Source organism: Globicephala melas, chromosome 11 (assembly GCF_963455315.2).
Source record: "Globicephala melas chromosome 11, mGloMel1.2, whole genome shotgun sequence".
Taxonomy (NCBI): Eukaryota; Metazoa; Chordata; class Mammalia; order Artiodactyla; family Delphinidae; genus Globicephala; species Globicephala melas.
The window spans coordinates 3801198-3815779 of NC_083324.2; the positions used below are offsets into that span (position 1 = coordinate 3801198).

The following is a 14582-nucleotide window of genomic DNA, read 5'->3' on the forward strand; positions in this document are numbered from 1 at the left end:
GGTTTCCAATCTATTTATGGCTTTTCCTTCTCCCCTCTTTCTTTTATATAAATCCTCTTCTAGCCTTTATTAGATGAAGTCAATCTATATGGGTTCCCCTCTTTACAAGTAAATAGCATGCAAATAATTAACTCAATGCCTTTGAGTTATTTTTTGACCCTAGGGTCCATCACTTGGTAGCTGGCAAATGTCCTTTGCATATCACTTAACCTCTTGGGCCTCACTTTTCTCCTCGGTAACATGGTGTAAATAGCTCCCACCTCTGGGATCCTTGCAAGGATTAAATGAGATAATCCATGAAAAGAGGTACACACATATGCTATTGCTGCAATCATTATCATTTGTATCAGTTTCCTACTGCTGCTGTAACACATCACTACAAACTTAGTGGTTCAAAACAACACAAATTTATTCTCTTAACGTTCTGGAGGTGGGAAGTCTGAAATGAGCCTTACAAGGCTAAAATCTCAGTGTCAGCAGTGCTACACTGGAGGCTCTAGAGAAGGATTCATTTCCTTGTCTCTTCAGCTTCTAGAAGCTGCCTGCATTCCTCGGCAGTGGTCCCATCCTCCCGCTCCAAAGCCCACAGTGTAGCTACTTCTTATCTCTCATTGATTCTGAATTTTCTGCCTCCCTCTTATAAACACCCTTGTGATTACATTGGACCTACAGTACTTGGATAATCTCATCTCAAAATCGTTAATCACATCTGCAAATTCCCTTTTGCCATATAAGGTAACACAGTCACAGGTTCTAGGGATTAGAAGATGGACATCTTGTATGTGTGTGTGTGTGTGGGGGGGCACGTGTCATTGGTCTGTCTACCAAGCTCATTTACTTCATCTAACACTAACTGAACCCCATGAAGTAAATACTATTTTATTCCCATTTGGAAACTGAAGCACCAAGTAACTTTTGCAAGGTCACACAGTCAATAAGTGGTGAAGCAGTGATTCCAGCTGAGGAACTTGGCTTCTGGAGTTCATGTTCTTACCAGCTGAAATATGTAAAGTGACACACTATACATATATAGCATTATATCAATGTTAGTTATTATTATTGTTGTTATTTTTACTAAAATTAATATAATAATCCTTATCTCATATGACTCTTGTGAGAATTTAAATAAATTAACCTTTGAGAAGCACCAAACAGTGCCCAGCATACATCAGGTCTTAAAATGGTATTTAGGTAGATCTTTGCAGTCCGATTAACCTATCTTTCTTGTCACTGGAAGACATTCATTTCAGTTCCCTGGCCCTTCCAAGATGGCGCCATCGCCACACACACCCGCCCCGCGCAACTGACCCACTCAAGCTGGCGTGCATTGCTCTGAAAGACGTATGCCGCCCTTCTCAAGATGGCGACAATACTAGCCCTGTTGCCTTCCGCCCTCTTCAAGATGGCCTTAGCAGTTAGCTTCACTCCTGGGTACGCTGATCTTCTCAAAATGGTGAAGGACGCAGCGCGCACCACATCCTGACCTTCTCAAGATGGCGCCAGCGTCGTAAACAGCGTCGCTCTCATGAGGACACTTCCGGTTACGCCGGAAGCCTGTATAAGAGGCCTGCGGAGACCCGGTGAGGCGTTCACTTTGTGCTGGGGCGCCCTAGTGCGACCATGGACCGGAAGAAAAAGCCTTTGGACGTCACGGCGTCCTCGGTGAGTACGGGTGTAGATGATGCTGCGGGCTCCACGTCTCCTCGCTTCTGCCGGACAGGAATCTCGACCTCGTTTGTTTCTTCACTCGGGGACCCAAACTTGGCTTCCCCTCAGACAGGACCCCCGGTACCTGGCTTTTCTCCCAGAAAAAGCCAGGGCCCACTTCTTGCTTGTAGAGCCCTGAACGTGACGTCTCCCCTCCGCCGTGCACCGGCACCAGGCTTGCCCCTCAGACGCGGACCAGAACCTGGTGTCTTTTCCGGGTTTGGAATGTCCCTGCCTCCCCTCCGCGACAACAGGCCAGGTCTCTTTGCCAGCCTTGTCTTCGTTACCGTCGGAGGGGGAACGCAGCCTCTGCTAGCTGTGCAGATATGTCTCCCTTTAGTTCAGGGACGGGCATGGTCCCCCCAGAACATTAGTGTGATTTGTTCCCCAGGGTCCGAGATGCCCAGAGTCCCCACCAGGAACTAAACAGTTGTTAATACACCCGTAGGCTGCGCTGCCCGGAAGCTATAAGGTCTAACAGAATGTAAACAGCATTGTTAAGTTAGTTGCTTCTAGGAAGAAAACCTGTTCTGAGTACTTTTGTGCCAGCACTTTGTATGCACTACCTCATTGAATCTTCCTGACTGTTTTAGGAGGCAGGTGCTAGTAATATCCCCATTTTATAGGTGATGCCATTGAGGCTCCGAAAATGAAGTGGCTTTCTCCAGCTTACATACTGAGTTCTTAGTGGTAGAACTGGGCTCACTCCGTTTGACTCCAAAGCTGTTGTCTTTTCCGTTATATCAGAGCAAATTGCCTAACCTTTGGTTTAATCTCGGATTTACTGCAGAATGTTAGGATGCAAGCGATATGAAGGAAAAGATGGAAGTAGCCCAATATTTGAGCTCCTTTCCCCCGTCTAATACTGAAAATTGGTACTAGTTATTATGTTTGAGGATTAGGGATCAAAAAGCTGTAAAATTAAAGTTATCCTTTCCTGACGGGTTAAAATTAGCAATACTCATAATGTGAATGCCATCTGGGAATTGACACTTTTCTGAGCATCTTCATTTTAAAGTTCAAAAGTTTAATAGGAAAATGTCTGGCTAGAAAATTAATGTAGTTAAGAAGGCTTAGAGGGACTTTCCTGGCAGTCCAGTGGTTAAGACTTCGCCTTCCAATTCAGGGGACGTGGGTTCGATCCCTGGTTGGGGAGCTAAGATCCCACATGCCTCTGGGCCAAAAAACCAAAAGACAAAATAGAAGTAATATTGTAACAAATTCAATAAAGACATTAAAAATGGTCCACATCAAAAAAAAAAAAAAGGCTTAGAAGAACAGGCTTAAGTTTTTTTCCTTAAATGTACAAGTCTTTTTTTTAGTGATACATGTAACTTTATTTATTTTTAATTTTTGGCTGCATCAGGTCTTAGTTTCAGCATGCGGGATCTTTCGTTGTGGCGCGCGGGCTTCTCTCTAATTGTGGTGTGCGGGTTTTCTCTCTCTAGTTGTGGAGCGTGGGCTCTGTAGTCTGCAGCACGTGGGCTTAGTTGCCCCGTGGCATGTGGGTATCTTAGTTCCCTGGCTAGGGATCGAACCCACGTCCCCTGCATCAGAAGGTGGATTCTTTACCACTGGACCACCAGGGAAGTCCCAAGGTTTAAGTTTAAAATTTTTTTTTTTTAAATTTAGAGTATTAGGCCCTAGAATGAACCTGCCCTTGGCATTATTAAAAACCCTGCCAAGCCTATTTTTAAATTGCTTCCTTCCAAAATAGAAATCATTGAGCTCAGTCATTTTGATTTACCTTAAAAGTCAGTTTGTGATGCTGGGCTTTATAAGTATCTGCTTTATAAATGACCATGTGTATAAGCAGCTGTACTTGGATCCTTAAAAAGGAAACTGTCATTACATCCTTTTTTGGAGTAGATAGTGGTGACTGATCCAACTCCCCTGTACCCTTTGCTCTGGACTTTCCTCTTCTTGAACCCTGTTGTTCAGCTAAACTTGCAGTTTCCAAAACATGCTGAAACAAAATTCGCTCAGTCCATTTTCTTTCTAGCTATTGAAATCTTGCCTATCCTTTAAGCTTCATTTCAGAGCCATCTCTGATCACTCTGGCCAGAAGGAAATACTCCTTTATCTGAACTTTTTGCTACTTAATTCCACTCTTCACGGCATTTTTTACAACGGACTGGTATCGTAAGTTACATTTCTTAGGAGACTGTAGGCTCTTTGAGGCAGCATTATGTCTAATTCATGTTGGTATCCTGCTCTTCAATGTTAAGTGCCAGACATATACTGGTGCTCAGATTGTTGCTGAACAAAGACGTTTTCCTATAGAAATAATAAATTGTTGTGATGTTTAAGTGAAATTACTACAAGAAAAAGCCAAGGACAGTGCCAGTCAGACAGAAGGTGCTTAATAATGTTAGTTGAATCTGAATCTAAAAGATGCAGATTTCATTTACCTTGCTTTATCACTCTCCCCTTGCCCAGAGGAAAGCCTTGAAGTGTTGAAAGTTAAATACATTTACAACGGAGCTGGAATGAAATATGACTTGGTTTTATTTTGTACTAGATTCTACATTTAAACTTTTAGTTTTAGATCCAGTTTTATCCATTTATAGGAGCTTGTAATCTTGTTTTGAGAATTGTAAAAACTTAGAAATCCAGTCACTCATTAGAATTAATTGTTTTTGTTTGCTTATTGGTTTTATTTTAGTTGGTAGACCTTAAGGCTGAACTCTTCCGAAAACAAGAAGAATTCAAACAAGAAAAACTTCTAAAAGATGCTGGAGTTTTGGGGAAACCAAAACCAACTACTAAGGTAAAAATAAGATCTAATTATCTCCATCAATTCCAAACATAGGGAAATTACACTGTACTTAGGTCTTTTGAAAGTGTTCATGGTGTCTGCTACATAAAAATCCCTGTCTTGTATTTGAACATCTGCATGAAATGTTTTAAATATTAAGATAGAAATTAGTAAGATTTAAAAGCGCATTATGGGCTTCCCTGGTGGCGCAGTGGTTGAGAGTCCGCCTGCCGATGCAGGGGACACAGGTTCGTGCCCCGGTCTGGGAAGATCCCACATGCCGTGGAGCGGCTGGGCCCGTGCGCCATGGCCGCTGAGCCTGCGCGTCTAGAGCCTGTGCTCTGCAACGGGAGAGGCCACAACAGTGAGAGGCCCCCCGTACCGCAAAAAAAAAGAAAAAAGAAAAAAAAAAGCGCATTGTAATGATCCAATTCTTTAGCCACTTCTTTTGGAATAGTACATGCTGTTAGAATGTGTTTATTTACATTTCCATGGAAGATGATCTAGTTTTACAGGTGTTATAAATCCAAACAGAGATAAACAATTAGATAATATAGAAATATAGCAGAAATATAACTGGGTCTTTAAGAGTTGTGAATGTTTTTACAATTTTATAGCTAATGGTATCTGTTACTTGTGTTACTAAATCTCTGTTATATATGTTTTCATTAGTCTTGAATTAGGTTGTAATCATTCAGGAGATAAAAGAAAAGTAACTGCAATTGTGTAAAGAAATTTTTTTTTATGTAGTTAGGGCTTTTTTTTTCAGCTCCAGCTTTGCTGTGTACAGTGTATTTACAGGACATAGGCTGGCTGTCAGAAGTCTAGTTATTTCCACTGATTCATAAGATCTAATTATCTTTTTTTTCCTTCTGATGTACAAGACAAGTAGAGAGTTTTTGTGATCATTTGGAGATTCTGTCTTGTCTTTTTAAATTATTCTCCAGAAACCAAGCATCTGGAGCAGACAAAACACAGGAGTTTCAAATCGAGCTGAGAAGGATGCTGAACAGAAGATTGAGGAACAGAAGACTTTGGACAAAGCGAGGTAAAGTTTCGCTCTGATAAATGTAGCTGCTGTTGTGGCTACCCAGGTAAAGGAATGAAAGTTCAACTTTTACTCTTTTTGATTTACAATTTTAATTTTTATCATCCTTATAGCCAAATACTCTTATTACTCTGAAAATAATATAATTTGCAGACATATTTATAGTCTTATAAGAAGACAAGAGAAAGCCTCAGTTTAAAAGATGAAACAGTCCCACTTTGAGCCCCTGTTAGGCACTGAGGTTATCAACAAGTGTTTAAGAAGTGTCCTCATGGTGGTGTGGTTTGGGGCTACTAGGTGGCATGCTATTAGCATTTAGAAAGTGAATTTCCCCCTCAACTTTTTAATATGAAAAACTTCAAACTGACAGAATATTTGAAAGAAGAGTGTGATGAATATTCTAATACTTTTCACCTAGGTTCACCAATTAACATCTTTTAAAATTTACTTTCTTCTTCCCCCTCCCTCTCTCCAGTGTGTGTAGAGAAACTTCGTTAAACATCATGATACTTTACCTCTAAATATTTCAGCATATATCTTTTAAGAATAAGGACATTATCTTGCATAATCACAATACTGCTGTCATACCCAAGAAATTTGACACTGATAAAATAATACTATCATATGGTCCATATTCAGATTTCACCATTTATCCTAAATAAAGGTTATGTCCTTTATTGTTTTTTAAAACATTTAATCCAAGAGTCAATCAAAGAGTACATATTGCATTTAATTTTCATATCTCTTTAGTCTCTCTTAATCTAAAACAGTTCCCTTCCCTTTTTGTTGTCTGTTATGCCGTTAATGTTTTTTAAAGAGTCCAGCCCAGTTGTTTCTACAGTGTCCCACAATCTGATTAGAGTCACACTAACTGTTGTTGATAAGAATACTATTGAATATATAGGTAATGATATGTCCTCCCATTGAATCACATCGGGAGGTTCATGATGTCAGTTTAAGTCATTGTTGGTGATGATAACTTTGATCACTTAGTTAAGATAGGTCTGCTAGATTTTTCCACTGTAAAGATGCTCTTCCGCATTTGTAATTAATAATAATCTAAGGAGGGAAACTGAGACTGTGAATATCCTGTTTGCCAGTATGTTTTCATGCGACGATTTTGTCATCACTGATGGGTCAGTTATTACAGTGATGATTTCAAAGTTAGGATTTTTCTAATTCTATCATTCCATGTTTATTATTTTTTCATTCTGTTTATTAGCTGGCATTCTTCTGTAAAGAAGAGCTCTTCCCTTATTTGCAGTATCACCCTGGACTCAGAATCCCAAGTTTTAATGTCTGTCATGACTGCCACATGTGCTTTTGGATCTATTGCATAATGAAAGTTGAAAACAGTGGTTGCTAAGGCTCCTCAGCTCTTTTGGGTCTGCGAATAAAGGGCAGAATATTAGCCCATTTGGGGGATTGTTTTTCTTAATGTTTGGCCTATCCTCAACAGACATGAGACTTGACTTAAAGGTATGTTCATTTTTGAGACATTTTTCTCACTACTGGACATTATTCTTAGAATTTTAATTTTGTTGAAAGATGCTATAACTTTTTAATGCTTTATATATGTATTTTATTAAGATATAATTGAAGTATAATGTTATATTAGTTTCAGGTATACAACATAATAACTTGATATTTGTATATATTGTGAAATGATCACCACAATAAATCTAGTTAACATCTATCACCACACAGTTTTTTTTGTCTTGTGATGAGAACTTTTGAGATCCACTCTTTTAACAGACTTCAACTATGCAATACAGTCATTATACTGTATGTTACATCCCCATGACTTACTTATTTTGTAACTGGAAGTTTGTACATTTTGACCCCCTTCACCCATTTCACCCATTTCCTCCCCACCCTCTGCCACCTCTGGCAACCACCATCCTGTTGTATCTATGAACTTGTTAGTTTTTTTGTTTAGGGTTTTTTTGTTAGTTTGTTTGGGTTTTTGTTTTTTTAATTTCACATATAAATGAAATCATACGGTATTTGTCTTCTTTTGTCTGACTTATGTCACTTAGCATAATGCCCTCAAGGTCCATCCATAGCATTGCAAATAGCAAGATTTCATTGCTTTTTATGGCTGAATAGTATTCCATTGTGTATGTATGTCACCTTTTCTTTATCCGTTCATACATCAGTGGACACTTAGATTGTATCCTTATCTTGGCTATTGTAAATAATGCTGTAATGAACATGGGGGTGCATGTATCTTTTGAATTAGTGTTTTCATTTACTTCAGATAAATACCCAGAGGTGGAATTGCTGGATCATATGGTAGTTCTTTTTTTTTTTTTTTGGCCACGCTGTGCGGCATGTGGGATCTTAGTTCCCCAACCAGAGATGGAACCCCTCCCCTCTGTATTGGAAGTGCAGAGTCTTAATCACAGAACTGACAGGGAAGTCCCCATATGGTAGTTCTATTTTTATTTTGTGAGGAATCTCCATACTCTTTTTCCATAGTGGCTATGCCAGTTTACATTCCCACCAACAGTGCATGAAAGTTTCCTTTTCTACACATCCTCACCAACCAACACTTGTTATTTCTTGTCTTTTTGATAGTAGCTGTTCTAACAGGTATGAGGTGATATTTCATTGTGGTTTTGATTTGTGTTTCCCTCATGATTAGTGATGCTGAGCAGCTTTTCATGTACCTGTTGGCCATCTGTATGTCGTTGAAAAAATATCTATTCAGGTCCATTTTTAAAATTGGATTGTTGTTTTGCTGTTGAGATGTAAGTTCTCTGTTTATTTTGGCTATTAAGCCTTTGTCAGATAAATGATTTGTAAATATTTCCTCCCATCCAATAGGTTGCCTTTTCATTTTGTTGATGATTTCCTTTGTTCTGCAGAAGCTTTTTAGTTTGATATAGTCCCTCTTCTTTATTTTTGCTTTTGTTGCCTTTGCTTTTCATGTCAAATCCAAAAAAAGTCAGTGCCACAGCAGATGTCAGGGAACTTGTGGCCTGTGTTTTCTTCTAGGATTTTTATGGTTTCAGGTCTTACATTCAAGTTTTTATTCCATTTTGAGTTAGTTTTTGTGTACAATAATGGTCTAGTTTCATTCTTTTGCCTGTGGCTGTCCAGTTTTCCCAGCACCATTTATTGAAGAGACTGTCCTTTTCCCATTGCATATTCTTGGCTCGTTTGTTATAAATTAAATGACCATGTGTGTGGGTTTATTTCTGGGCTCTCTTTCCATTCCATTGATCTATGTGGCTGTTTTTATGCCAGTACCATACTGTTTTGATTACTATGGCTTTGTAATATAGTTTGTAATCAGGGAACGTGATGCCTCCAGCTTTGTTCTTCTTTTCCAGAATTGCTTTGGCTCTTTGGGGATCTTTTGTGGTTCCATACAAATTTTAGGGCTGTTCATTCTATTTTTGCGAAAAATGCCGTTGGAGTTTTAACAGGGATTGCTTTGATTTTGTAGATTGCTTTGGGTAGTATGGACATTTTAACAGTATTCTTCTAATCTGTAAATACCTTTCCACTTATGTGCATCATCTTTGGTTTCTTCATCAGTGCTGTGTAGTTTTCAGTGTATAGGTCTTTCATCTCCTTTGTTAAATTTATTCCAAAGTATTTTATGATTTTTTTTTTTTTTTTTTTTTGGCTGTGCCACATGGCATGTGGGATCTCAGTTCCCCAGCCAGGGATCAAACCTGCACCCCCTGTGGTGGAAGCATGGAGTCTTAACCACTGGACAGCCAGGGAAGTCTCTTCTGTTCTTTTTGATGCAATTGTAAATGGGATTGTTTTCTTATTTTCTCTTTCTGATAGATCATTATTAGTGTATAGAAACGCAATAGAGTTTTGAGTATTGATTTTGTATCCTGCAACTTCACTGAGTTCATTTATTAGTGCTAACAGTTTTTTGGTGGAGTCTTTGGGATTTTCTTTTTTTTAAATTTATTTTTGGCTGCATTGGGTCTTCATTGCTGCGTGCAGGCTTTTCTCTAGTTGCAGTGAGCAGGAGCTACTCTTCGTTGCGGTGGGCGGGCTTCTCATTGCAGTGGTGTTGCGGAGCATGGACTCCAGGCACGCAGGCTCAGTAGTTGTGGCGCCCAGGCTTAGTTGCTCCATGGCATGTGGGATCTTCCCGGACCAGGGCTCAAACCCGTGTCTCCTGCATTGGCAGGTGGATTCTTAACCATTGTGCCACCAGGGAAGCCCAGGATTTTCTATATATAATATTATGTCATCTGCAAATAGTGATAGTTTTATTTCTTCCTTTTTGATTTGGACGCCTTTTTTTTTTTTTCTTACCTAATTGTTCTGGCTAGAACTTCCAATACTACACTGAATAACAATGTTAAGGGTAGGCATCCTTGTCTTGTTTCTGACCTTAGAGTAAAAGCTTCCACCTTTTCACCATTGAGTATTAACTATGGGCATGATCTTTTTTAGTTTCCTCTGTATAAGAGAGTATTCCTTGGTACTTTGCTGTGATTTTTCTATCCAGTAACTTTTTACATAATACGTTCATTGTGCTCGTGGGGAATCAAGTCTCCCCATGATCTGCAGGACTTCTGCATCTCTCCAGAGCTTACAACAGGCCGAGGTAGGTCCATGAGGATGTAAGGCCTCAGGCAAGTTACTTTTCCATTGAGATGCTTTTCTTGTCTGTGATGTGTGGTGGTTAATACTTAACTCATGAAGCCCCTTAAGAGATTAAAGGAGTTATATAGTGTCTGGCACATAGTGGGTTCCAGATAAGTGTCCCATACCCTTACCCTCTGAGTTCCATCTTCACTACTTGACTGAAGAAATGTTCTTTACAGTCACCAATGACTTCCTCATATACTAAATCCAGTGGCCATTTCCCTGACGTCTTCCTTGAGCGCCATTACTTTTTAATTAATTAATTAATTAATGTATACTCTTTGGCTGCATTGGGTCTTTGTTGCTACACACGGGCTTTCTCTAGTTGTGGTGAGCGGGGGCTGCTCTTCGTTGTGGTGCGCGAGCTTCTCATTGCGGTGGTTCTCTTGTTGCAGAGTACGGGCTCTAGGTGCGCAGGCTTTAGTAGTTGTGGCGCGCGGGCTTGGTAGTTGTGGCTCGCGGGCTCTAGAGCGCAGGCTCAGTAGCTGTGGCGCACAGGCTTAGTTACTCCACAGCATGTGGGATCTTCCTGGACCAGGGCTCAAACCCGTGTCCCCTGCATTGGCAGGCGGATTCTTAACCACTGCGCCACCAGGGAAGTCCCTCCATTATTCATCTGAAGACTCTTCCTGCCATCTTAAAACTGTCTTCTTTCTGTTACACTGCATCCAAACTTCTTATCCTTTCCCTTGCACTCTTGTCCCCACCTGTCTCTGTTGTGTTTATTTTGTACCAGTCTCCCCTTTGTTCAGCACCCTCTACCACGCTGATGTCTCCTTGAACATGTCAAGTTCATTCCCTCTTCATCTTTCCTCTGCCTGACATGCTTTCTCCCTGAAGATTCCTTCCATGGTTGACTTCTTGGTATGCAAGCCTTAGGCCAAACGTCCTCTTCAGAGAGGTTTCCCCTGACTACCCTATCTTAGTGTCCTGCCCATTTTCTCTGTCCAGACAGTGTATTTTGTTTTCTAAATTTTTTGAAGTTTTATTTTTACTAAGATGATGAGATTCTGTAACAAGACTGCTTGTTACATTAAGTTCCATCTGAAAAAGAGCAACTTAACCTCTTAGAAGTTGATATGACTAAGCTGGTCCACAGAGCACTCCATCAATGCATGACAAAGGGCTTCTATTGGGAAAACCTGCTTTTATTTCCTTCCCTTCTCACTGTCTGAAATCCTCTTTTTCATTGATTTATTTATTGTCTTTCTCCTTCTCTAGAGTGTGACCCCCATGAGAGCTGGAACTTTGTCTTATGCACCTAAAACAGTGCTTGGCACTTATGTAGTCAGTGCTTGCGAATGAATGTGTAAAATGAAAGAGGAATCTTTCTGACATAGATACGAAGAGGCTGTAACTGGTGGCATGCTTTACGTGTATTATCTAATTGATCCTCATTACAACCCTAAGAGGCAGTGCTATCTTTCCTATTGTGATGTGGGAATTGAGGTGTATGAGAGGTTAAGTCACTTATTCCAGAGCACACAGCAGTGTGACCAAGGAACTTCATTGCCTTGGGACACCATTATTATTATTATTATTGTTAATACTATTTTGGCTGCGCTGCATGGTATGTGGGATTTTCGTTTCCCAACCAGGGATCGAACCCATGCCCCCTGTAGTGGAATCACAGAGCCCTAACCACTGAACCACTAGGGAATTCCCTTGGGACACCATTAGAAATGAAATTTTCTATTATGGTTAAGTGTGATCCTTCACAAGCAAAAACTCAGATGACTTGTTTGGGGCTCTTTACCATTATAGGTATTTCTAGAATAAAAGAATTGTCAGCTGTCTTACCCATGAAAGAATAAATGTCTCTAGAATTAACATGAGCAGGGAGACTGCTGTATTGAAATACCAGGGTTGATGTTTGTTTTTTATTAGCTATTTGTCATGAATACATTATTCATGTTCTGTATAAAATAGACACGATATATTTTTAACAGACTTCCAAGAAGTTGGTCTCTACCTCCCTTAGGCCTGATGAGCCAAGGGAGACCGGGGACCCTTGTATAAGACAAGGAATTTGTAAAACAAATAGAATTTGTTGATCCATTTGGAAGGTTGCAAATAGAAAATGTTTTTGTTTAGACATCTCTCTTTTTTTGGTATTTAAGTTACATTTGGCATTTAAATTAAATTGGAATCTTAATTCATTCATGTATTCACTCATCAGATACTTACTGAGCATCTGCTATGCACCAGATACTGTTTTAGGCCCTGGGATACAGTCATGAATGAGAGAAACATGGGCTAGGCTTTCACGGAGCTTGCGTTTAGTTGGCAGAGCAGACCTGGCTGGGCCTGAGGGTCCCCTCAGGGCGGGGTTTCAGCTGTAGTCAGGCTGGGTCCCTTGGGCAGGTTGCAGCAGTAAGGCTGGGGATGGGGCAGACTTACCAGGAGTTGCAGTGATAAGACCATTTCTAATACTTGCTTTTTTTTTTTTTACTACTAGGGAGAAATTGGAAGAAAAAGCCAAATTATATGAAAAAATGACTAAAGGAGCCTTTATAGGTAAATATGATTATTTATATATCTTTATTTTCTGTAATTCATATACCTCTGTGGTATTTTATTATTTGTTAAAATAATTGTAAGAATAGGGAGAAATTTAAAGAATAAAATTGATTACTTTCCGTGCCAGCACAGAGACAAGAAAATCAGCAATAGTTTTTCAGTTGCCCCGTGGGTGCTGGGCTCCATGATAGGTGCTATGAAGGGACAAGCTAGTACGGTATAAGCCAGATTCTCTGCCTCTGCCCTCAAGGCGGGGTATCATCAGTGGAGGAAAATGGCACAGAACAAAACAAATTTAGGAAGCAAGGTCTAAATAGGCCACAATTACAGTTATTGCTATGTTAAAAAAAACCTGGGAGGAATTATGGTTATATCAGGGTACTGGAGTTATGGTTCCTTTTCCCCTGTTTTTCTCTATTTTTAGTTTTTTTCTGTGATGTGCTTATAGTTGCTTTTAAGATAATAATAAAAAGATCCCCCTTTCCTCATACCTGCCCCAGAAAAATAAAACCCAACCTACAGTTCAACAGCAGTAGAAGAGATTTTACAAGGCAGTACATATCTTATTGCCTTTAAAAGGCATGTGTGGAAGTCTCTAGGGAGAAGGTGCCTCTGATGGGGGTCTTGAAGGTGTTGGAAAACTGGAGAAAGGGATTCTGCAGGGGGAGAATGGAGAGAGCAGATCGGAGGGAGGAGAGGGCCAGAGCTGGCAGAGCCGACTAGCAGGGCTGGGTCAGAGGGGCAGGGAGAGGGGGTAGTGGGGCAGCAGGAGGGTAGCGGGGCGGGACCCTGGTCATGGGCGGCCCAGACAGCAGAGGCCTGTTCCCTGTGTGGTGGGGAGCCCAGCCTGGGCAGGTTGGGTGCGCGCAAAGCTGAGGGCCCTGGGAGAGGCTTTGCCTTCCTCCTAAAGAAGCAGCAGGGTGTCAGTCAGCAGGAGGCCTCACTGTTACATGGTCTTACACCTCAGTTCTGGGAACGTGTATCTCTTTCCCATTTGAGTTACATGTTTTTGTGGCTTAAAAAAAAAAGTCTTTTTTCGTTTGATTCAAACTTTACTTATATTGTTAATATAGAAATCAAGTCCAAAGGAGTGTGTAGACGTGGAGATTTGGTTCTGTCCATACCGGCAGGCCCACCTCCTGATAGGCATATTGGACCAGCATGTTCGGGCTAGTCAAGTTTTGGAGCCTCAGCTCTTCTCCACTGTACAGTGAGGGTGACACCAGCCCCTGGTAGTAGGGAACCTACTATCTGTTCTTTAGAGCTTAAATCTAGCAGAGTGAAACTTCATGAAACATTGTGAATACACCCACTATACTGTGTTAAATTAAAATCATGGATTGCTGCTTAACTTTCAGTGTATGTTTTAGCTCAAGTAGATCATGAAGCCTGCAGGCAGATGGCACTTTACACATCTCTGTATGCCCTGCAGATCCTGGCACCGTGTCTTACCTGAAAGTGGTGTTCTTTGGATTGAAAAGAATTCAGATGACTTCTTTTACTTGTGTTATGACCCTTCAAACATTTGCCATACTGTAGCAGTATAATTAGGGTTATGGGGTATGGCCCACATGATTAGAGAGGGGTATTACTGATAGCCACAAAGACTACTGAGAAATACAGTTCTGCTTCTGTATTATGTAATTGGCTATATGAGTCTCTTGAAATCAAATGGTTTTGTTATCTTAAAGCCTTTTGTTATTGACAATGCAGCAGAAAACATTAGGCTTTTAAAGATTTTTTTATGTGGTACATGTGTCCAGTGGTCTATTTACAGCTTCCCTGTCAGTCTCGAGGTGGCTCTGTGTCTTTGTGAGCATTTAGGGGGTGGGTGGGGACATCAACTACTGAATTGTCGGGTAATATAGCCGCCTAGTGTTGAATGTGACTGCTTCCTGTCAATTCCACGTGTGGTCTTCTTCT

The 14582-nt window shown here is 40.5% G+C and overlaps 1 protein-coding gene across 2 annotated transcripts in view; it reads left to right on the forward strand.

The window, feature by feature from the left end:
• The first annotated feature begins 1547 nt into the window (after positions 1–1547).
• CCDC174 (coiled-coil domain containing 174) overlaps positions 1548–14582 on the forward strand; it is a 31790-nt gene continuing 18755 nt past the window's right edge. For both annotated transcript variants that reach the window (XR_009565828.1, XM_030840857.2), the window contains exons 1-4: positions 1548–1662; positions 4373–4477; positions 5413–5513; positions 12598–12656. Coding sequence is in view for 1 of the 2 variants with exons in the window: in XM_030840857.2 (XP_030696717.1) it covers positions 1621–1662; positions 4373–4477; positions 5413–5513; positions 12598–12656 (307 nt within the window). In the remaining variant the exon portion in view is untranslated. The remainder of the gene's footprint in view (positions 1663–4372; positions 4478–5412; positions 5514–12597; positions 12657–14582) is intronic.